Genomic DNA, 26,286 nt, shown 5'->3' on the forward strand with positions numbered 1-26,286 from the left:
AAAAAAAATTCAAACAAAATCTAACATAAAACAAAGGCAATCTGAGTAAAAACAAAATACAGTTTTTAAATTATGATGTTATTTATTGAAGCAAAAAAAGTGATCCAATATCAACTGGGCCTCTGTCAAAAAGGATTTGCCCCTTAGTTACTATATCCCCAAATCTATGAAACTACATTCATAATTGGGTTCAGTTGGATTAGACACACCTAGGCCTGATTACTTGCCAGCCCTGTTCAGTCAAATCAGCTTGAAGTTGGCTAAAAGGTCTCACCCTTTAGCACACTATGCCAAGGTCAAAAGAAATTCCAGAAATGATGAGGAAAAAGGTGATTGAAATACATCAGTCTGGGAAGGGTTACAAAGCTATTTCAAAGGCTCTGGGACTCCAAAGAACCACAGTGAGAGCCATTATCTCCAAATGGAGAAAACTTGGCACAGTAGTGAACCTTCCCAGAAGTTGCCAACCTTCCAGAATTGCTCCAAGAGCACAACGTCACAAAAAAGCCAAGGACATCATCTGAGGAATCAGTCTGCAAGTTGAAGCTCAAGCACAACTGGATTATGCAGCAAGACAATGATTCAAAGCATAGGAGTAAATCCACCTCTGAATGGCTCAAAAGAAGCAAAATTAAAGTTTTGGAGTGGCCTAGTCAAAGTCCTGACTTGAACCCGATTGAGATGCTGTGGCAGTTCATGCTAGAAAACCCTCCAGTGTGATTTAACTAAAGCAGTACTGCAAAGAACAGTGGGCCAAAATTCCACCAAAGCATTGTGAAAGACTGATTATCGAATTATTACAGTTATCGGAAGCATTTGGTTGCAGTTGTTGCTGCTAAAGCTGGCACAGCCAGCTATTAAGTTTAAGGTGGCAGTTAGTTTTTCACATGGGTGATACATGGATAACTTTTTTGCTTCAATTAAAAAAAAGAAAAAAAATAATATATATATATTTGAAAACTGTATTTTGTGTTTGCTCAGGTTGCCTTCGTTTTATGGTATATCTCTTTTGAAGATCTAAAACAATTTAGTATGTAAAATACACAAAAATAGGAAAAATCAGGATAATACTTTTTCACAGCACTGTACATTGACATGTCATTTGACAAGCCCTCATAATAAATCCCAGAATGATTGTATGATAATGATAATTCAATTACAAAATGGGTTGCTTTGAACTGTAGGCCAATGACTGGCTTATATTCAGTAATATGCAAATAAACAATATTGAATTCTAAAGACATTTTTTGTATTGTCGGATCAACTCCTCTGCCACAATAATGTAATGCATTTTAATTATCTGAATACAATTTAATAAATTATATATATGTATATATATATTTATATTTATATATATATATATATATATATATATATATATATATATATATATATATATATATATAATATTATTATTATTATTATTATAATTATTATTATTATTTATTTTTATTAGGGGTGTAAAAAATATTGTATCGTATTATTTTTTTCACTTGTTTATTCTTCTGCCAGTGCAGTAAATTCAAAATATAATTGTATTCAAGATCTATTCTCTGAAAGCAAGTCAGATTATATGCTGCTTCTGGTAAATATTTCTTGTTTTAAGGATTTTTATATACTTTAAAATATTTAAATATTTATTATATTCAGTATTCTCAGATGACACATTTTAACAAGTATTTTGCTGCAGTGTATAATGGGGTGAAGACTACCTCTCTCACCTTTTTGTTCACATTGATCCATCTTTAACTCTCAAAAAACTAAATCTCTCTTCTAAGTAGAGCTGCATATCACAGATTTGCTTCACGATAAGATACACACCGCAACACATGTATTATGATTCTCTACGTGGTGAGCCATCACGTTATAATCTCGCTGCAGCAAGTGCACACGATGGACGAGCATCCCCATGCCAGAGTGTGCAGTCTCAATCTCTCCCCCTTCATGCGACTCAGAAGCAGTGCTGACAGCACAGAGAAATGCCAGTTTCGGAGTTTATACTTATTTATATAACCTGATTCCTTATAATTTGAACCTTATTAATAAAGGATGCATTAAAGGTATAAAGGTGGAGTGTTTCCTTTAAAGGTGCTCTGACATGCAAGTTTTGCTTCAGCGGAGCGGTAGCTTCAGCTCCACTTATTCTACAATGAGAGTGCTTCTGTAGTTACTTATTTTGTATTTTTGCATTATAATTCCCTAATACTTTGCGATCTACATCACCTGAAGCTATTTGGAAAGTTTAGAGTGCATCTGGACTAGGGGTGTAACGGTTCTTGGTAAAAAAAAATTACTAAATTTTCTGTCTGGAGGAATGGGCCAAAATTCCAGCAACTTACTGTGAGAAGCTTGTGGAAGGCTACCCAAAACATTTGACATTTGAAGTTAAACAATTTAAAGGCAATGCTACCAAATAATAACAAAGTGTATGTAAACTTCTGACCCTCTGGGAATGTGATGAAAGAAATAAAATCTGAAATAAATAATTCTCTCTACTATTCTTCTGACATTTCACATTCTTAAAATAAAGTTGTGATCCTAACTGACCTAAGACAGGCAATGTTTTCTATAGGGATGCACCGCTTCGATACTGAGGTTTTTAAATGGATCGGGTATTGGTCCAACGAGCCCGATCCAAATCCGATACTGTGTGTTAATCATGTTCGTTACTGTCAAGCTCAAAAAAATGACATAAAAGAACCATAAAAACACAATTAAAGTAGTTCATATGACTCGTGCATTTTATTCAAAGCCACTTGAAGATGTGCGATAGCTCTGTGAATCACAAAAGGCTATGTTTAATAAGTAAATATATAATATATAAGAATGTCAAAATAAAAGTGTGAGGTTTTAAAAGTTAAAGGTGCACGATTGAGATACATTACTATATATTACTATTATAATATATTATTATTATTACTATCATTTGTTTACAAATTATAACAATATTTAAGTTGAATGGGTTCCAAAAAATAACTGTGTGAATGAAAAGTGAACTGATATCATACAACTAAATTGAACAAAAAAGAGATCTGAAAACCTTTAAAGTCCAGATACAAGTTGAGAACATTTTGCAAAAAAGGCTTCTTTTCTACTGATGACTTATACTGGATTTACTGTTAATTTTGCTGCTACATTATCCAGTATACTAGTTAACAATAACGTTTTTCTTAAGCTATACATTTACATTACCGGTCAAAAGTTTTGAAACACTTATTATATTATTATAAATTTTTTTCTTCACATTTAGAATAATAGTAAAGTCATCAATACTATGGAATAACATAAATGGAACTATGGGAATTATGTTGTGACTAAATAAAATCCAAAATAAATCAAAACTGTGTTATATTTTAGCATCTTCAAAGTAGTCACCCTTTGCCTAGAATTTGCAGACATGTACTCTTGACATTTTCTCATCTGGGATGCTTTTTAAACAGTATTGAAGGAGTTCCCATCTATGTTGGGCACTTATTGGGTGCTATTCTTTATTATTTGGTCCAAGTCATCAATTTCAAAAACTTTTTTTATTTTTTATTAAATTTTAGTTTTATAATGAAATAAATTAATATGGTGGCACAATTATTTTTTTGTCTACAAAACTAATTTCAAACATTTAAGCATACGCCTTCGGATCAAAAGATTTTTAAGATCAAAAGAAACATTTCAGTCAAGTGTTTCAAAACTTTTGACCGGTAGTGTATATTGAAATAATGTGTAGTTAGAGGTTTGTGTTTCTTTACATATTAAAGAGTACACCCAATTAGTTCCACACAATAATGTAAAGACATTCTAAACTGATTATGCAAAAAAACAACACTGATATCGGATCAGGATCGGTATCGGCCGATACTGAGATTTCCGATATCGGAATCGGATCGGAAGAGAAAAAGTGGTATCAGTGCATCCCTAGTTTTCTACAATTAAATGTCAGAAATTGTGAAAAACTGTTCAAATGTATTTGGCTAAGGTGTATGTAAACCTCTGACATCAACTGTATGTGGAATAGAGTTTGAAATGCATTTTATGTTGATTCATGTAGCGTCATAGTGTAGGTAATAAGTAAAAATTTATTAATTAGAGAAATTGATTTTTTAGTTAAAGACCGAAAATTAACCATGGTTTTACTATAGGAATATTGTAGTAAGCATGACTGCTGTCACCATGGTTTTCTTTTGATACAATTAACCATGGTTTTACAACAGTAATACTGTAGTTTCCATATAGTAACCATGATTATACTATATATTGTAAAAAACTAATTGTGGTTACTATGTTTTTACTACAAATACAATAGTTAAACTATGGTTACTTTAAAACAACGATTTTTATTCAGGGCAAACCTGTTGAAGTGTTTGTTACCAAATAGAGTATTCTTTCTTTGGATTTGGCAGTAAAAATTATTTTTTTTGTACATTGCAAATACCGAACTGTACCGAAACCTTGACCCTACAAACCGAACCGTGAGAAATTTGAACCGTTACACCTCTAATCTGGACTGTGAGCTGGGTTTTCTTCCTCTCCTCAGTCAGGCATGAGCTGTGGTGCTCCTCTCGCGTGCCATCATTAGTTTAATATCTGATCTCATGATGCGTTAAATGAGGTCAAACTACTATTCGATGATGGAAATTTTTGTCGGCATTTTTTTTATTGTTGACTGTCAATAACTTCGACTAATCGTTTCAGCCCTGAACAGTACTGTGGAACAGTCTCCTCCCATGAGAGGCGGCGCTGAGCACTCGCAGGAAAATAGAGCAACACACTTCCAGTACATAGGCAAGATAATTGATGGCAAACGGCAAGTAGATTATACTGTAGCAGTACAGTTTGTCGAATTTTCCAAACAATGGTGTCATGTCCTGGTGCTACAGTACATCAATTTTGTTTTATTTATGTTGACATCACCATGCAAATTGGTGGATTTGAGTGGCAGAAACAGCAGCAGTAAGTTTAACAGCCACCTATCCCAGCTGACACTGAGCGTGACCTGCACAGCAAGACGCTCATAAGTTATGAGTCATAATTATCAAAAAACAGCTTATTCAAAAAACCAACAACATAAGAAACCCGTGATTACATGAACTTGCTAACTTGGCATGCAAATGTTGGCTAAATTTATCTAGCACGCTGCAGACTTATAATTATCTGCTTTTGTCCTCAAAATGTAAACAGCTCTGAGAACACTTGTGCACATGTTATAAGCTGGTAATAACAACGGTAAAGTTAACATGCAAAGTGAAACAGGGAAGAGGGCAAAAAAAATTACGTGTGCTGAACGATTTATGCTTAAGCCGCTAAAGAATATTGGATTATATCGTAAAACCAGAGGTCAGGTTCCTATCTAGTGTTTTTTTTTTTTTTTTTTTTTTTTTTTTTTTACCACTAAATAACATTGAAAGGAGTTTTTTCCTTGCTACAGTCACTTCATCTTGTTCATAGGGGGCTTTCAAACAACAAGGCATGATTTTCTATAAATCTGCTTTGAAACTATGTGTATTGTGAAAAGTGCTATACAAATATAAATGACTAGAGTGTAGACAAACTTGCTAACTTGGCATGCAAATGTTGGCTAACTTTATCTAGCACACTGCAGATTTGTTGGACACATTCAATGGATAAAACACAAGAAAAAGAAACTTACCTGTTGACCAACATGTTGGCTTGTACTCGCTGTGTCCCCAGGATAAATTGATGGAAAACGCATTGGGCTTCAATATAAGTTTAGTGGCAAAACCAATTTGATTTTGGGTAAAATTTTCAAAACAGTTCTCTGGAAAATGACTACTGCAAACCCGAGTTTTCTCTGGGACATTACGATTTTTCCAAAGAAACTGCACTCATTTAGTTCGGATTTTCAGATCCTTTGGTAATACGTGAAGGCTCACCATTTGTCCTTTTGCAACTTTGCATCCGAAAACAGAACATGTCTTGCAAAATGCTGAAATGTATCTACTAGGGCTGAAACATTTAGTCGTTTTTGACAACGTCGACAATAAAAAAAAAAGTTTGACAAAAATGTTCGTTGTCGAATAATCGTTTGATCTCATTTAACGTAACATGAGGTCATATGAAACACCAAAGATGATGTGCGAGAGCAGCTCTGCAGTTTGTGCCTAACTGATGAGAGGAAGAATTACACAGCTCACAGTCCAGACGCACTCTAAACTTTCTAAACAGCTTCAGGTGATGTAGATCACAAAGTATTAGGGACTTACAATGTAAAAATACAAATTAAGTAAATACAGAAGCACTCTCGTTGTGGAATAAGTGGAGCTGCCGCTCCGCTGAATAAAAACTTTCGTGTCGAGCGTCTTTAAAGGAAACACCCCGGCGTTACATCTTAAATGCAGTTATATTTAATGCATTACAGCTTTATTAAAGTTCAAGTAATATGGAAGCAGATCATATAAATAACTACAAACTCATTTGGCATTTCTCTGTGCAGTCAGCACCTCTACTATGAGTTGCATGAATGTCCCGATCCAAGGGGGAGAGATTGAAACTGCACCCGGCTGAGGCACACTCTGTCGCAGGGATGCTCGTCTCTCGAGCATGCATGCTTAATGCAGCTAGATTATAACGTGATGGCTCGCGACTTATTGAATCATAATATACATGTCATTGTGTATTTCTTACCGTGAAGGAAATTGGCAATACGCAGCTTTATTAATGAGAGTTTTTTTTATTTTTTTATTTTTTTTGTGAGTTAAAGATGGATTGAAGTGAACAGAAAGGTGAGAGAGGTAGTCTTCCCCCATTATACACTGCAACAAAATATGTTTTTGATTTGTTTTTGTTTTAGCTATATAAATATCTAAAAATCCCTTTAAAACATTGTAAATTTTTTTTAGCAGCTATACTGCAGAAAAAAAAATTATCTGAGAATGTTGAATATAATATTAAAAATACTAATATTTTAAAATATCTAAAATCCTTTAAAAAAAAAAAAAGATGCATTCACATGAGAAGCAGCATATAAGATATTTAGACTTGCTTGTAGAGAATAGATCTTGAATATAAGTATATTTTGTCTTTACTGCACTCGCAGAAGTATAACCAAGTGAAAAAATACACTTATATTTAAGATACATTCTCTTAAAGCAAGTCTAAATATCTTATATGTTGCTTCTCAAGTAAATGTATCTTATTTTAAGACAACAATAGGATTTTTTGCAGTGAATTTCTTTACTGAACTTTACTATTTAAAGTTTTTTTTTTTTCTTTTCTTTAATTCAGTGAATGTCATTTTTAAAAGATGATGTCCGCTTTATTGTCAGTAAGCATGTTTAATACAACCTTTTAAGTCGGGGCACAAGCTGAACAATCGGTTAAGAGCTAATGATTAATCGTTGCAGTAATTGCTGAATAGTCGAATAATCGTAAGATTAATCGATTATCAAAATGATCGTTAGCTGCAGCCCTAGTAGCTACACCTGTCTTCTTCTGATACCCTTTGCTTTGCCGTAGCATATGCTATTAATATGGAAAGTCCGACCTCGCAAGTTGATGGGATTGGTTCCTTAAGTTAGTGACCTATGAAACCCTGGCTGTCTGAATCCGTGTTTTTGAGATTGTCTTTGGTATATTGCAGTTCCAAGGTGAAAATGTTCAGCCATGGCGTTGACTGCTGATTTCACTCATGGTATGTCTTCTAGCATATAAAAAACGCCATATGGACATGTAAACAAGGTTAAAAAAATTTGATTTTCAATGGATGGGGTCTTTAAAAAGACATTTATGTCGAATCCTTGAATAAGTTTGAGCGAAACATTTGTGGGTGCTCGTATCATATCGTGAAGCTATGCATCGTATCGTATCGTGAAATTTGTGTATCTTTACATGCCTTATATATATATACAGTATATATTATATGTAATTATTTAAATATAACTATTTTTAATTATTTGAACATTATATATTGAATTATTGTTATTTGAGGGGCTTTCTCAGCAAATATTTATACATGCAATTAATTCAGTTAATTAATCAGCACACCATGTAATTAATTTGTTTAAACAAATGTTATCGATTGACAGCCCTAATAGTAATTCCCTCTTTTGGTCTAGTTTTGTGTGTGTTGGCTGTGTAATCTTATGGCGGTCTTTGGTATTTTAAAAAACATGAGCCTTTAGTGTTAATGTGTAATGACATATAGTGTGTCATAGTGATGGGGAAAAGTGTTTTCCTGTGTTATCACCTTTTATACTATCTAGAGAGACTGACAGATACTAAGGGATTGTGAGAGATCAAAGCAAGATTGATGTAGAGAAAGTGGGTTGGTAACTGCATGTAAAATAGAGGAGGGTGAAGAGAAAGATTGGCAGCAGTACAAGGGCAAATTTCCTCTACAATAGCTCAAACACTATCAGCACGCATGATCTGTCCTCAATTCAGAATGAAGTCAGGGGCAAGTTAAAACCTGCACTGATCTCTCTCTCTCTCTCTCTCTCTCTCTCTCTCTCTCTCTCTCTCTCTCTCTCTCTCTCTCTCTCTCTCTCTCTCTTGTTGTGTGTGACTCCTCTGTGTATGACAAATCCTGCCTGCAGAGCAGATTATCTTGCCCACTCACAGAAAGAGAGTGAGAGAGCTTGGATGAAAGCTACAGTCTGATGATGTGATTTACAGTACGTATGTGCCAAACATCTATGGAAATTGGGGGACTTGGTTAGAGAGTGTGGTCAACCGTTTCTATGCATTATTACCCTCCTGGCTTCATACAGATTGCATTTTGTAAATACATGTGTTGCCTTTGCTCTGGTTTAGATCAGTTCCACTAGTGAACGCACCAGTGAAGAGACACAAACAAACTGACACATTCCTCTACAAAGACAAAACACACCAGCATTTAGCGTCTTATGCACAAATCATAAGAACAGTCGACCTGAAACTGTCATTAAATCAGCATGATATAGGGCACAATTGGACTGACAGTTGAATAGTGTTGTCAAAAGTACCAGTGCTTCGGTACCAAGTTGATACTAAAATAAAAAAGATGTAACGATACCAGTGTTTTTGCAGTACCGGTAGTACTGAGCACCAACTCTATCCGGTACCAGCGCGCAATATGGCACACGACAGCTTTAAAATGCTCATTTTGAGTGCGTGCTGTTACTCCTTACACTATTAATCAAATTAAAATTGTGACATGTCCTAGTGTGATTTTATTAAAATACTGAAGGCTGCAGTCTTACTGTGGAAGAGCTGCGTACTTTAAATCCGACCGCTCATCCACTAGAACTCCACAGATATTGAGAATCATTCAAGTTGTATGAGATGACAGAGCACTTATCTATTGTGAAGCATGCAGCACATGTAAAATATATATTTATATAATTAAAATCACAGCGTTTGCACTTTAATCTCAGCTCAGCTTTATTTATATCACATTTAAAGTGTTGACCAATGTGCTTCACAGTAATACAATTTAAAACAACATTTCAAAATGACCACATTCACAAACACCAGTAGTCCAAAATACAAACACTCCAAAACTGTGTCCTACATTTCATTTATCAGACTTAAAGGATAGTGTAAAGAGATGAGATTTCAGACGTGACTTAAGTCTTCAATGATCACACTGCGCCGTGACGCAAACCGTTCATCCAGAAAGTGAAGCATCCGGCAAAATACACATCATAATAAAAGCATGATTCATAATAAAAGCTAGATGCCTGAAATTGAAGAAATTAAAAATATATTACAACTGTATAGTAAAATGTAATATTTACTCTAATAATAATAATAATAATAATAATTATATCACAAGCAAGACAGCTGTTGAATAAACGTTTGACAAGAAAATGCAATGATATGTTGAAAAATCAAAATTTTTACTTGTTAGAAGTTAGAAGACTATTTTGATGATTAAATTAAACTTTAAAAAATGTTCTAGAAAGTTCTGGAAAATAATAATAATTTAACTATAATTATTAAAATAATTATTAAATAATTAAAAATAACTAAACTGGTGTGTTCAATAGCACATTATAATATTAGCATATTTTTGCTGTGGTATCAAAATTGGTATCGAGAACCATGAAATGTCACTGGTATCGCTAATGACTACTGAAATTTTGGTACCTTGACAACACTACAATTGTATACAAAACCTTCATAAGCCCTAATTCTTAATTAATCTTATTGTATGTAGGTGGATGTACAAGTTGTCTGAGGGGCATTCAAACATAACCAGGGCTCCAGAATGCAATTGGATTTTTGCAAACATGGCAAAATAAAGTATTTGCGATGATAATTTAAAATGAAGTCACCATTAGTAACACCAAAACATTATTTTGGAACGATATGTGGCATCAGTCATTCAGAGCCTTAAACATGAAACACAAGCAGAACAAATCTGTGTATACATTCACTGGGCACTTTATTAGGAACACATGTACACTTATTCATGCGATTATCTAATCAGCCAATCGTGTGGCAGCAGTGTAATGCATAAAATCATGCAGATATGGGTCAGGAGCGTAAGTTAATGTTCACATCAACCATCAGAATGGGGAAAAATATGATCTCAGTGATTTGGACCGTGGAATGATTGTTGGTGCCAGTCGGGCTGGTTTGAGTATTTCTGTAACTGCTGATCTCCTGGGATTTTCATGCACAACAGTCTCTAGAATTTACTCAGAGTGGTGCCAAAAACAAAACACATCCAGTGAGCGGCAGTTCTGTGGACAGAAATGTCTTGTTGATGAGAGAGGTCAATGGAGAATGGCCAGACTGGTTCGAGCTGACAGAAAGGCTACGGTAACTCAGATAACCACTCTGTACAATTGTGGTGAGAAGAATATCATCTCAGAATGCACAACACGTCTATCCTTGAGGCGGATGGGCTATAACAGCAGAAGACCTCATCTGGCACTTTATTAGGGCTCGACAATAAGGACTGCCCGATGGCCTGGAGCCAGTGTGAGAGAGATTCGGTCCAGTTGCTAGAACTTTCTCTTGCCCGATCAAACCAGTGCTGGATTTCTAACGTTAGTGCAAGCAGACAATAAACGAGAGAGCACAAAAATTATACAGAGTGAACAAAGCCTTCTAACCAAGCACTCTGAGATGAGCGAGCACGATTATATTTAGCTCGCAAAGACGCACGGGTGCATAATATACTGGACGCTCCATGGTACAGTCGCGTGAATGCACAAGAGTGTGTGGACACAGATTGTGCTCTCCTACAACTGTCCTCGGTCTTTACCAAGTGTCTTAGCAGTATCCATTACCAATGTGTAGAAAATTGCAGGGAAAAAGAAACCACTTAATACATTTCGGTGTGGGATTGCATGTCTTGCACAACATTTTAATTATCCCTGCACATTCCATGTTCACAGTGCGTGCAATTCCCAAATTTTTCGTTTTAACATATTGGTGAAAATGAGTAATCCACACATTTGAACACAATAAATCCACAGTGTCTTTCTACTGGACTGGAAATTAATCTCTCTCTGTGCAGCGTAGACACTGTTTAGCGTGCATGCACACTCTTAAATGGACATAGCGCTACTATTGTTCCCACAGTAAAAAAAAAATAAAAAGGCGCATTTCTTATTTCGCCTTTAGAGATGAAGCACTGAATAAAATGTAATAAAAAAAATTTAAAACCCCGGTTATGCACATGGCTGGAAATCTGCCTACTGTGTATTACATGTACAACCGATTTAGTAGCATGGTCTCCTCTCTCATGGATTCATGTTTATTACATTAAGCAAACAATCAAATCTTTAACTCGGTCATTAAATCTTAGATTGGTTGTGAAAATACTACACATGACCCAAAAGTTGACAGCATAACTAAACGGGTGTCCGAAAACCCATAATTTGCTCAACAGAACTCTTCTGTTGGAAGGATGTGTGAGGTTAATATGATGTATTTATGAATTTATATTTGTAAAGTGCTTATAAGGGGTTAAATCATATCTTGCAAATTATAATTGTGATACAATTTTGGGGAGAATTGTCTTAAAAACGTAATATATATATATATATATATATATATATATATATATATATATATATATAGCTAGCTTCGGACACATTTTTTAAAGCCATGATGGTAAAAATAGCTATTTTTCATTTTAGTTTTGGGGGCCAGTGAATATTTTGGCAGGGCCAGTAAAAATCTGAACCACTGGCATGACCGGGACAGTAGGAAAAATCCTTAGTGTTGAGCCCTGATAGTGTTCCTAAAAAAAGTGGTCAGTAAGTGTATATATCGTTCATGAATCAATTTTTACCTAAATTGTCACATCGAATTAGTGGGACAGTTTACATAAGAATGGTTTTACAATTTTCACACAATTTTCTGCTCGTGTTTCATGAATAAGGCCCGAAGAGTGCCTTCCTTTACATTCTTTCTCCATGGCACACTGTTGGTAAACAGGTAGCAAGCTACACACTTGCTGTGAAGCTACACTCTGGAACACAATCTAAATCTGCAAGCAGTGAGGCCATATCCACACTTACATTTTTGTATGAAAACTGATTTTGCTACATTTACACCTCATCCACACTGGAATAGTGTTTTCCTCCACTGAATTATGTCAAGCAGAATTATGTTATTCTAGTGTATTACCAGTATTAAAGGAGCTTCAGGCCTTCATGCTTCTCATGTGTATTGATATCAGACACACTAATGAAGATCCGTGAAGCTCTCGTGCATCCACCTTTTTTAAATGTTCCGATCAGTCGGTTATTTCCTTTTAAAGCCGCTCATAAACGGCCAAGTTTAAACTTGTTTTAGCGCAGCGGTTGATTGACAGGTGAGGGGTGGTGCTTCACTACAGTCAGGACGCATACAGGATGGATTAGCGTTTACACCTCAAATGTGATTTGGTCACAAGTGTTTTTGACCACATTTGGATGTGGTTCTTGTGATCACAAAACGTTTTAGACCTCGTTTAGACCTGTATTTAGGGCTGACCACTTGTGATTGGATCACCCAAAACGCATCTTAATACCAGGTGGAAACGGGGTCTGAATGGAGTGAGTGAGTCCGTAATTTGTTAGCAAAAAAGAGCATTTAGCTCCTAAATGTTAGTGGTTCCAAAGTATTTTTTAGTCTGATAATTAGGTCAGACAGAAAAAGAAATGTTTTTAATAATCACATGCATGCAACCCTCCAGCACACACACACACAATTAAATTGCTAAGAGGCTGAACAGTCTTCTCTCATCGCTCATATGACATCAGCTGACTGTGTCGAGTCTTTACTTGTGTGTGGCAACAGCGATCCTATAACAAACATTTCAGTTCCTGAATGATGGTCTGTACCAACACGAGGAACTCTGAAAGACAGGAAACCAACAAAGTCAAAATCGTGGCAATGTCAGAAACAAAGCCCATTAGCAGGATGTAATGATAAGTGTAGACTGATAGATCGGTCAATGCTGATAAACTCGATGGCTGATAACTGAGCTTGCCTAGCCAGTTACATTTTATTTGCTGTCACAAAATTGTATTATATAAATATATGCAGTCTTATGTGCTATTTGCTGAGTAATGTTTTCTGATGTCTTTAAGCAAAATACGATCTGATACGGATTAACCTCCATTTGAATCATCTTTGCCAGAACTTTTAATGGCAAAGATGATTAATCCATATCTAATTCAATGATACTATTAATTTGACAAATAGAGTACAGATAGTTAAAGTTAATCAGGCATATTCAACTTCCATTGTTATTTATTCAGGAGCACCTCAGGGTTGTGTGAGCTCACCTTTACTCGTCACACTTTACACAGATGATTGCAAAACTGATATTCCAAATACATACATATTGAAGTTTTCAGATGATACTATGTTGTTGTCTTTATTAGGCACTGAAGATGATCCTAGTATTCATCAATATTGTACAGATAGATTAGTGGAGTGGTGTGAAAAGAATTCACTTATTATAAATCCAAAGAAAACACATGAAATAATTTTTGGTCTTCCAGTGAACTTGTATCCTCCACCAGTTACTATTCGTATTTCTCCTATAAATATTTGGGTATCTATGTGGACGCTGCTTTATCCTGGAGTGCACATATAGATTATATTTGTAGTAAGGTACAACAATGCGTTTATTTTGTTAGGAGACTAAGGTCGTTTGGAGCAAACAAACAGATCCTATTATTGTTTTTTCAATCTATAATACAGAGTGTTGTGCAGTATGGAATCAGTGCATGGTACAGTTGTCTCTCTGTTCAACTTAAAGCTTGACTGGTTAGACTGCTACGTATTTGTTCAAAGATTGTGGGTCAAATGCTTGAGGCACGTTTTCAAGCTGCGTGTATTAAAAGAATGTTGTGTCTGGCAGGCAGAATTACGTCCGACCCCTCTCATATTTTATTTGAAGAATATAAGCTTTTGCCATCAAATAGAAGATTTAGAGTCCCACAGGCTCGATTGAACAGACTGCAGAACTCTTTTGTTCACCAGTCTGTCAAACTGTTAAATCAGAGTTTGGGTTCTAAGTAGGCCTCACTGTTCCTATGTGGACTAAGCACTGAAGGAAGTGATTAAATTGATGCACCGCAGCCAGTTATTTGTAATGTCTGACGTAATATATGTTGGTGTATTTTTTTCTGTTGTTTGGTTAAATGTGTAAATGTTGTGTAAATGTTATTGATTTGAAACAGTGTACGTCTTGGGATGCAAGACAAATTTCGGAAGAAACTGTGATAATAAATCACATAATAAATAATAAAAGTGAAATCAAATCAAATCTTTCTAAGCTTTTGAAGGTAACCTTCGCATGCCATTATAATGTCTCTCCTCTCTGTTTTTAGTGTCTGTGTGTTGTGGCACTGGTACACATGCATGCACGGCAGCGTTTGTTTGTATTAATCACGCTCTGTGGTCGGGTCTGTGTGGACTGTTTATTTAAGTTGGGCAGACTGTATGTAATGAATATGAGGCACCAGTTCTTGTTCTCCATGGAGTACAGTACACACATTTAGACACACCCACACACAAGTACTCCAGAAGATGTGTGAGTAAATCCGCTCTATCTCTCCCTCTCTCTTATGTGCAGCAGTCAGCATTTTGTGCTTGTTGAGTTTAGTGTGAGCGCGCGCAATGAGGGAGCACTTTGTCGGATAGTTACTGAACTTAAGATGTTACAGATGTATAAACTTTTCTAAACCTGTTCATTCGATTTGCAAATGGCATTATACTTCATCTCCATTAGCGAGCGATGGGATAAAACTGTCGCTTCTTTTAATAATTAACAAAGCTGTTAACATTGCAAGTGTGACTAGGCCTGTCACGATAATTACGTTATCGACTTATCGTACAAAATATGGACATGACCTCGATAATTTTTGCTGACCTCGATATTGCCCATTGTGTTTACATGCGTGTTTGTTTACATTAGGATGAATGTCACCAACATTTTAGCCAGTCGCTCTGCTTCTGTCCTCTTGTCTGCTTTCTGTGTCGGAGGCGGGGCTCAGGCAGCTCCTCCACGCGCACACACACACAGAGCGGACAGCAACAGGTGAAGATTACATGTTACTCGAGGCTAATAGGTGTTTTAATAGGCATTTTTCCCGACGACTGCATAATTCCTGCCAGAAAGTTTGGAAGTATAAGTCCAAATGGACTTGGTTTCGCATTCCACATTCGACTTTGTTTAAAAAACAGCGGCAATGAAAAGTGGCAATACATACCCACGATATCATCGCGATGATTTTGCTGAAGGTATAAAGTTCAACAGCATCGTGTATATCGCGATCATTTTAATAAGCCTTTTATTTGGCCATTAAGTTTCATATAGTGCATCAGTAGACTAATTTCACGGGACAATATATCGTCCAACAAAAGTAGTTATCGTGACAGGCCTAAGTGTGACGTTGATCATATTTTGGCACTCCATCATTAGTCATAATGCAGCACATTTGACAAAAAAAGGTAGAAATACCAAAAATGATTTGTGTACCATCTGCATGGTGAAGAGAGACACTTAAATACTTGTTACATCTCTCATCTCCATCTCTCCATCCATGGTCGGAAATGAACGGGGGCTCTAGGCAAAAATGCCCCCTAAATGAAAAATATGGGGGCAAAAAATGCAAAAGAGTTCTTATTGTTTTATTAATAACATTTGATATCCTATAGGCCTACTTCCAAATACATACATTGCGATCTTCATTGGAATTTTCGCTGAACATTGTTTTGTGTCATCCGTTGTGCAGAGTCAATGGCGGATGCTCGCCCCATAAATGCGCACAAACGGGCACTCGCTTCTCACACTCCGCAGCAGATCGTTGTCGTGCTAAATCACGTGACCCTTTGGTCCTTCTGTTCAAAATATTCTGTCCTAGTAAGTAACACTGTCACTCCTTGTGCTATGGCCAACTTCCCTGCCCATCGGTTCATCTCCCTTATGCATCTGTCTGTCTGAAAAGCCTCCTCAACAGCTAGAAGCCAAAAGTGCAGGAGGGATGAATGTTTTTTATTTATTAAGTTAATCAGGTCTGAGAGAACACAAAAGATAATGTAACCAAATGCTACAATGAAGTTAATAATAATATTAGCAAAAATAATATATGGATAAATAGCCTTGATGTGAAATAAAGCATTATTAATGATACATTAATAATTTTACATTAACCACTTTTAGTGTATGAATCAATTTTCTGACTAATTTTCATTGTGAAATGTTTCTTTTTGCATTGTTTTATTCAATTGGCATGGAGTTGCTAAGTTTTTTCTTTTTTAAGCTCCTCATTCCAAATCTGGAGAAATGCTGTCATCTCCTCCTCTGTGTAGGTGCATTAGTTTTGTAGGCTATGTTAATTTAATAGCCAAAATGTTTGGAAATATGTGAATGAGAAAAAAAAAGTTTTGTTTCAGTAACAATGCACATTATGCAATGTACAGATCATGCAATTTTGTAATTATTGAAACATGCCATTTTTCAAATTGAATTAATTGTTTAAATTCTAACATAAAAGGATGACAGGGCCATTTTATAAGGTTAGAATAGAAAGTGTACAAATCCCCACCATATGAGTCGTATAAGGGGGAATTCCCCCTCATTTTCAGAAATGAATTTCATGCCCTGCTCCTTTCATAACATATACATTCTCGCTACAGTTGAAAACATTTGTTTTCTGTTCTGAGAGTCTTATTGACCTGATTTTACCTCTGATTTTGTTTTACCGGTAATTTGCTCATGCAAAACATGTGCGGATATTGTTCACACATTGAAAACAAGTATGGTATTTCAACATGAAACAATGGTTGACATAGATATTTCTATTTCTACTTCTAATACTACTACTACTAATAATAATACATTATTTTTGTGTTTTAATAGAAATGAGCGTCACATCGTTGACCCATAAAAATAGTCACTATCAATTGTAAAAAAAAAACACACAAAAAAACCAATATTGGTCAATCTCTAGTGTCACTAATGTATAATGAGCATTGCATAGTCCACACTGTGTTTGATATGTAGGGAAACTGTACTGAGGGTGTGTAGTTGTCTGAGGATTTAGAGGTATTGAGTGCATATGTGTGTCTGTGTGTCTACATGTGTCTGATCCCTGGCTTTGCCACAGGAAGGGAGAGTCTATTTGATTGTGAAACAGGGTGTGTATACATGTGTGTACTTGTGGCTTTAGTGTGTGTGAGGTGTGCTGTGGCAGTTAGGGGTTATTGAGTGCATGTGCGTGTATGTGTTTGCTCCTAATCTGTCTTGAGCTACAAGAAGGAGGTGTGTGTGTGGCCTTGAACCACCTGATCATACAAAGTACAGTAGCTCAGCTAGCCCCATTCAGGCCTCAGTCAAAGCACACACAAATTCCTTGCCCCCTTAGTCACCAAGTCACAGAGGTAACTTTAGTCTGTGAGGAAGTACTGCCACCAGATCCCACAAATTATTATTGTTGTTCTGTAGGATCAGAACAAAGCATTGACAAATGAATGTACAACAACAATGTCCATTCCCACAAACTGGACCCATCCATGTTTTACTATAAAACTAGACAGGAAGGATAGACATGAGGTTGAATCAAAGCGAGAACGAGAGGTGATGTATTTGTGTGATTTATGAATGTGTGTTGATGTGAATAATGTATTAGTGTGAGGATCAAGCACCTCTCATATATCACACCCTTTGTCCACCGCCGTCTTTGCGAGCATCAAGGTCAGTTTATTCCCCACACTTGTGTGAAATGACTCACTCTCGTACCAAGCACCACACCACAGTGTTGCCACTGCTGCACGCAAACATTCCCATGGTTACGCTCTTCTGTCATCTGGGCAGCCTGTGCTTAGCTGTTGATTTGTGAAATAATTGTCGAGGTCATGACCTGCCTTGTCTGCTCTTGTGTTCATGTGGACAGCTATTACAGGCGTTTATAATGACAAGGCGTGCCATTTAACCCATCCTATACATGTGTTGCGGTTGTGTATGTTAATATTTTTTGTTGTTATTCTCAGAGAATTTTGTGTTTGAATGCCTATGAAGATTCACAGCCATTCAAGTCTTGCTATTGTTAGTTGTAGACTTTATTTGGGAATGCCCCTTTTTCTCTTTTGTTATTTATTTATTTATTTTTTTCATTTGTTTGAATAAATGCTATGCGAGTTATTTCAAATCAGCATGAAACCAAAATTAACCCTGTTTGCTTTCTTAGTACACATTCTTGGTCTTATTGTGCAAGATTCATTAGTATGTTCTTTCAAAGGGAAAGAAAAACATCTTTCATTGAAATGGCTTTGCTTTTTGGCAGATGAAAAATAGGCCTTGTGGGTGGGGAAAATGTCATCTAGTAGCCATATAGCTATTTAGTAGGGATGCACTGATGTATCGGCCAGCGATATTTATTAACCAATTATTGACCAAATTAAAACCATCTGCAAATTGGTGAAAAAAAAGCATGAAAGCGACGATATGAAAAACTGATGGTTTATTTATAATGAATTATCACACTTTGTAAAATTCTAATGTACAATCCAGAAATAATGATGTAGAAGGGTTGGCACTCCTAAGAACATGCAATATTTAATTTATAATCATTCTCGTTCTTGCATGAATGAGGAAAAACTGTCGTTACAGACGTGACAGTTGTCAAAGCAGCACTTACCTACAGGTAAAACCATCCAAAATGCTTTGAAACCAGCAAACTTTGACTTCTTAGACATTGGAATGGTATCCCTTAAGGCTGCACGATTGATTGCATTAAGATTGAAATTGCAGAATGGTCTTGCGTGATTTCTAAAGTTCAGCAATTCCATTAACTCTTCAGTTATCATTGTGTAAGCCAGTGTTTCCCAACCATGAAAGATTGTCAGGTGTGCGGTGGAAAATGATCAAATTCCACAAAATAAATAAATGCATGAAAAAAAATTCAGGGATCCAAACTCCTCACCTTTCGGAGAAATTCACCGTTTTGAAACCATAATCGGTCACTTTTGTGATTGTGAAGAGCAATGATTAATGTGCAAACGTGACTGATATTTATACGTGTTAAGGGTCTTTCACATGACTCGCGTCAGTGCTGCAGAATACATTGAAGTCTATGAAGTGACGCCACTTTACACCAAAGTGTTTTTCACACACATGTTTTTACTTCACCAATAATCTCTTTGAGAGTTCTAAGCAACAAGAAAAACTGCTCAAATTTGTGAAGAAACATTGAATGTCTATAATTTCTTTTAATTAAATATTACCTTATCGTTTTGAGTGGTGGTGGTGTAGTGGGCTAAAGCACATAACTGGTAATCAGAAGGTTGTTGGTTCCATCCCCACAGCCATCACTATTGTGTCCTTGAGTAAGGCACTTAACTCCAGGCTGCTCCAGGGGGACTGTCCTTGTAATAAGTGCACTATGTAAGTCGCTTTGGATAAAAGTGTCTGCCAAATGCATAAATGTAAATGTTTACAAATATCAGAGATCCCAGTTATTGAACTAATTTTAATTCACCAAGAAAACGCTTAGACCTAAACATAAACGAGTCCTTTTATTACTTTCTTCTATCAAAGCAACTGCAAGCTTTTTTCTCTCTTCCAAATACATGTTTTCAATGTTTATTGTGCACACCTCCCACTTTTTTACGTGGCAAACTCATAAAATCGCCCCTCTGTGATGCTTTCTGCAACTCTTGTCATGTGGAGGGCAATGCAGCGCTTGACACTGGCGTTGAACGAAGCGTTGACGCCTCGACTCAACTCATGTGAAATGCGCTTTACAATGACGACAGGACATTATTGAAACTCAAAATTATTATTATTTGTCTATTATTGTGGTCTTTTCTGATAAAAGCCATGCTCAGCAGTTTAAATAGGCTACTGTAGGAAAATGTTAAGGTAGATCTGCTTTGTGTTTATAATTCTTATGCTGAAGTCAGTAGATTTGTAGCCATGCAAGTTTGAATAAAGGAGAAGGTAAGGACCTTATTGAAACTCACTATTATTGGACTATTATTGTCTTTTTGGATGAAAACTAATGCTCAAACTGAAGGAAGACTATAGATCTGCTTTGTTCTTTTAATGCTTAAACACTATTAAGTCTCTTGGTAGATTTCGGTCATGAATGACTCAAAATGATTCACTAACTCACTCATAGCACATAAGATGCTCATTTGTCCCCATACCTAGTGACATTTCCAGAAGGGGTCACTGAACTAATCCGTTAATAAAATTGAACAAATTTGTGAAACAGAAGCAAGCCTCACCAAAATACTCTTTATTTTGCAGCTAATTCTGCACAATTGTAAACTTGAATAAACTTGAATCACTAAACTAGCTGGAATTGATGCTTTTAGCTTATTCTTTAAAAACAAATCCCCAGAAAAAATGTTTGTGGACCAGTGACTGTCTTACCTTTTTCACCCCTCATGAGTTTGCATCCCTGTAATTTGTTGTGGCATTGCAAGAACAAATCTACAAATTAGAAAAGAAGCAAATGTTTTGTTTTTCATTACCCATTTAGCGCTCTTCCCACCTGTGACCTCACACAGCGCAGCCTACCTATGTTATTTTTTTTTTTTTTTTTTTTTTTTTTTTTGCATAGCCGAATTTCAAACATTACATGTAAACACGCTACTAAGATGGAGAGAAAACATGGAAAAGTTCTTGAAAAGGAAAAATGTTGACGACGGCTATGTGTGATAGTTGTGTGCCATAGAATTGTTTAGTTGTAAAAAGAGTGCTGTGGCAGAAAAAAGGTTGGGAAACACTGGTGTAAGCAAATGGCACCCTCTAGCAGTGTGTATGGCATTATCCATTATCCATTATACCACAATAGACATTTTGTTCCTTTAGTAACTTTTTATTTTTCCATGATGTGGTTCACATTTCCGTGGAATTGCTCAACATATTTATAATATGAATTTATGATTTTCTATTATATACAGTACAAACATGTAAAATGTAAGTTCTGTTTTTTTGAACTGCAAAAACAGAAGTGCAAAAATGTTTTAGAAGTTAAAAAAAATATTTGATGTTATTAAAAAATTATGCTGCTTGGTAAAACTGTCAGAAAAATGTAAATAATTTCAGATTTCACTTCAAGCTTTGGTAATATAATTATGATGCCATATGTAAGACTGATTGAATGTAAGCGTCTGCCATATGCGTAAACATAAATGGAAGTAATCCTCCACAGTCAACTGCAAACTTGCATTCAGGTCTGGTTCTATTACCATTATTGAATGGTCACTTTTAGAGCCTTATGTTTAATTTTTTAAATATCCTCTTTCACTTCAAAACACAGTACATTATGGAGGTGGAAATAGTTGCAAAGTATGTTTCTTGTTGGCTTAAACACTAGCTGCATTTTTTTGTGTATTGTCAGTATATATTAAGTATTCTGTTTCTATTTTAGACCTTTTTTTTTGTTTGTATAGTATTTCACTTCCTTAATAACAGCATTGGAATATGAAGCGTCATGCATTACTGGAATCATAATCACCCATCTGAGGCAGTTCAAATGTTAAATGTCAACTCCAGTCTGTGTGAAAAGACTAAATGCTTAACCTTTTCATCCTAACATTCTTTATGATTAGGCTAATGTCTGTACCTTACCCATAATTCATCTCTAACTGCTCTTTTCTCCCCCCTACAGAGGTCAAGATCCTCATATCCGTTATGAACACATTTTCCTGCAAGGCCCCAACAGCCAATCAGAGATGGAGTACTCTGAGATGAAGCGCCCTCGCTTGGAAATCGGGGCGGAGTCTCTTCTTCGTCATTCTACACACCGTCAGCCTCTCACTGTGGGCGGAGCTGAGGAAATGGTAAAGGTCAGCATTCTAATTTGCAGATGGTCGTTATTCAAAGATAAAAATCACATTGAATGTTTGGATATTTTTTTATAAACAAAGGCAAAGATACTGATATTAGCAGTGTAATTTATGCAAACAGACGTTATTTACTATATTTTACTATAGTCTATATTTTCCTTGTCTCCAGTACTGTTAAACATGGTAGTATCATGTTTGGATGGCAATAAGCTTATGGAAATTATATGCAGATGGGGTCATACATAATTAAACAGGAGTTGTAAGCTCCTTAAATGTTTTTTTTTTTTAAATTTAATAATAAAAAACAAAATGTTTTTTATAAAGCTTTTGCATGTACACAATCTTTTGCTTGCTGGGATTTATAAAGTACACTTTGCATAGGTTCTGCCGTATGCATGGTTTTATTCATCAGAAAACTTATTTTGTGTGTACGCACTAATTTAAAATGAAATATACACCAAGGTCCCTGTTGTTTTCGTTTAGTTGACGCAGATCCGCTGTTATTGCGATGTCTTGTGGTATAAATAGCTTTAACGTTCACTCTGGCAAACGAAGAGCTTTAACTGGCTCTGAATCCTCAGGCTTGTGTGTTATGATAGTGGGATTTGGCTAGAAAGAATGCGGCATGGTTTACATGGATTAATTGTACTGTAGAGAAGAGCGATAATAAGTCTGTTCAGCAGATTATCACTTAGTCCATATTTATTGGCCTCGTAAATCAGTCTATCTGTTTCCGTTGGCCGGAGTTTTCATCACAACGGCCTGCACTGCCATTTACCACTGCACATTACTGCTGGGAGCAGGGGTGTGTTTAGATACTGTTTGGATTGTAAGTGGATTATAGATTCTGAATTTTGTCAGGTATACCACAACCTCTTGACTTTACAGCTGTGACTTTATTTGTTAGGTTTTTTGTGTGTGTGTGTGTGTGTGTGTGTTAGAGAGACGGGGAGGGAATGAGAAAGGGAATTGATGTGTGTGTGGTGTAACGGTAAATGTCATAGGCAGATGTTTGGAATAACTCATGTGTCTCTGCAACTTCTTATGAACTATTTTCTAGGCCAGAGGCTCTGTGAAGGCTGTGTGTGTAGGTGTATATGCACCCTCTCTGTAACAACATGCTGCTGCCTCACACTATGACAGATCCATTTCTGTTACTTTTACAACTGTAGGTGCCACTAGACCTTATCAGGTTTTGCCAAGTGTGCATCACATAGCCAACATTTAAAGTGTTTCTTGACAGCTGGAGAGACTCGCTATTCTCTTCCTCACTGGAACTGCGGGACACGGGAGATGAGTCAAACCATATGGGAATAGACACAATGTTATTGGCAAAAGATATCTTGATATTTGTAACCATGTCTATGATTTTTTAGCAACAGTGTTTGGGTTAAGTAAGGCCTGTTGTTAATCGGAGCAGAGCGTATTCGGAGCATGTTTTTTTGTTTTTTTGTCCATATTGACAGGATAGAGTATTCACACTGGGAATGTGAGCAGAGCGTTGCCGCATAGCAAGAGCATCCCAGATGCAACAGTGAGACAAGAGTTTCTATGCTGAATTATTTTTGCTACGCATAGTGAACTGAACACATCAGAAAATACAGCGAAAATGCACTACAAACCTGTTTATCCACATTATCTTTTGCAGTATAGCCTTTTATAAAGCGAAATGAAATATTGGAGTGAACTACTCACCTATTGTTTGAAACAAGACATCTGTTGGTCTTGAGGCAGGGCTTGATAGACAGTTTCAGCATTTTTTTCCCCAACACTTTGGCGTTTGTGTTCCTTTCCGTTTAGCTTAATCACCATTTCCTCTCCTCATAGGGCTGAAGGATTAATAGAAATAAAATCAAAATTAGCCCGATTAGGGTTGGGCTCGAGTACTCTGAAAAGACAGCAAGGATCGATCTTAAAAATGTTCAGCCAGCCACGACAAAAATGATGTTGAGCGCTTATTAATATAATTATATTAACCTAAAGGAAGAGCAGAAAAAGCCACTTTCTGAGCGTTCTTTCATTGAGTTGGCCAGCGAGTGTTCACATAATGACAAATTGAAGAATTGTACTTTGATAATGTCCATTTTTTTTACTTTTTGTAACAGACTATGTAGGCCTGTCATGATTATTAAATAATTGTCTGATCGTGGTTATTTGATTTGTTGTGCACTTTAAATTATACATTTTACAATCCAAATTAGGGAATGAACGGCACATTTGAGTGTCTCGTTCAATTGAACTCTGATCGTCTCTGCACCGTGGACTCGCATGAAGATTAGTGGCTTCTACATCAGGCTTGAAGCGCTGTAATGCACATGCCATCTATGGAGGTTCGTGCCAAACTCCTGCAAAAATGTAAACAAGGACTTTAGTGAATGCAAAGGGCTCCAGTTTCACTCTAATTTAATGATTGTGTAATGGCAAATGTTATTTGTTGTTGTGGGTTCATACCACAGGGGTTGGGAATTGGCTGGTTAGCAGGTCCCTTTTAGCACCTGCTGGTAGATGCTGGAAATACACCACCCAAGGCATTTTCTCCATAGACAGCCATTCAAAAGTAGCCGTGTTTTATGACGAAATAAAAAAAATTCCAAGAACCATTTCAATTTAAATTATTTCATTACATTATAGCACATCGTCATCCTGCGATGGATTGTTTTTGAAGGGCTCTTAAATGTGTGAAATTTATTTATATTTTTTCCCTATCTTTTCCCATTGATGAGTGATCAGTCACGTGATCAGTCCCGGAACTGAGCGCCCATGAACAAAGATGGCATCCTCCATTTCGCTAGCTTTCTGAGAACCCTGTGCTAGCTGTGCACAATCATAGAGATGAATGGGGATTCTAACGGATAGCTCTCTCCAGGTATTTTATAGCTCCGTGGTTCATGCACGCAGTGTTAATGACACGCAGTGACACAGAGGAGCCCTGTGTCATGCCCGCTTACTCTCTTTCTAAGGAGATGATGATAGAATGAAGAAACACAGAATCTCTTCATGTGAAATAAGGGCTCATGGGTTTCATTGCAGAGCCTTAAAGTAACATGTGAAAGTTAAGAGTTTTGGACAAATATTTTACTATTGCATACAATACAATACAATACATTACAATACACTGCCTGGCCAAAAAAAAGTCGCTGTTTGGATTTAAATAAGCAGCTACTTAACAGCCTATGATTGGGTCATTATTGCAGTGATTAATATGTTTCAGCTGGCAACAATTCTTGTAACCCTAACAGATGCAGTGTGTAGCTTCTCATTTCTTAAACAACCATGTCGGAAGATGTATCCCTTGGCCGTGGAATAGATGTTACTGTGTTTCAGAAAGGGCAAATTATTGGCTTGCATCAAGCAAAGAAAACAACTAAGGAGAAAACAACTGCTGAAATCATTGGAAGTAGGTTAAGAACTGTCCAACGCATTATTAAAACTTTGAAAAATAGTGGTGAACCGTCAGCTACGCAGAAGAAATGTGGTCGGAAAAAAATTCTTGAATGATCCTGATCGGAGATCACTAAGGGCCAATTTACACTTGGCCACTTCATGCGTTTTTACTGATCGGATAGCTATCAGATTGAAAAAGCTCATTCCATTTACACTTGGCCACATCAATGTGTCTCCACTAAGCAAATATAAATCCAATTCTCAATTCCTGCGCTATAAACAAATAAAACAGAGTTCACTTCCATGATTATGCTAATTCCAGGCAGTGAATTTAAAATATGTGCTTTATTATTTGATTCCATGTGAATTTGCCCAGCGCTTGTGTATCTGTGTATGGGCGTGCTGTGTTTATTTTTTCCCTCTGGGCTTCCCGTAGTTAAGACATGTCAAGCGCATCAGCTGCGCTCATGTCAGTGTTTAGTTTCAGTTTCATCAGCGATCTGCATCAAATAAATTAGGAAAAAAGTTCTGTCTCTCCTACAACATGCATTCGTCTTTTTCTTTATTATTTACTGCGTGACAAAAGCCCTATGCAAATATTCGGTGACAGTTATTTTTCGCATGTTTTCCTATGCTGACGTAGCGCTGTTTGGG

At 36.4% G+C, this 26,286-nt stretch overlaps 1 protein-coding gene across 7 annotated transcripts in view; it reads left to right on the top strand.

The window, feature by feature from the left end:
* Nucleotides 1–26,286, top strand: part of LOC127414757 (nuclear receptor corepressor 2-like) — a 184,320-nt gene that overhangs the window by 59,722 nt on the left and 98,312 nt on the right. For 6 of the 7 annotated variants that reach the window (XM_051653006.1, XM_051653011.1, XM_051653012.1 and 3 more), the window contains exon 4: nucleotides 22,071–22,248. In XM_051653006.1, coding sequence (XP_051508966.1) covers nucleotides 22,071–22,248 — 178 coding nt within the window. The remainder of the gene's footprint in view (nucleotides 1–22,070; nucleotides 22,249–26,286) is intronic. The other variant, XM_051653009.1, reaches the window with a different exon arrangement.

Source organism: Myxocyprinus asiaticus, chromosome 24 (genome assembly GCF_019703515.2).
Source record: "Myxocyprinus asiaticus isolate MX2 ecotype Aquarium Trade chromosome 24, UBuf_Myxa_2, whole genome shotgun sequence".
NCBI lineage: Eukaryota > Metazoa > Chordata > Actinopteri > Cypriniformes > Catostomidae > Myxocyprinus > Myxocyprinus asiaticus.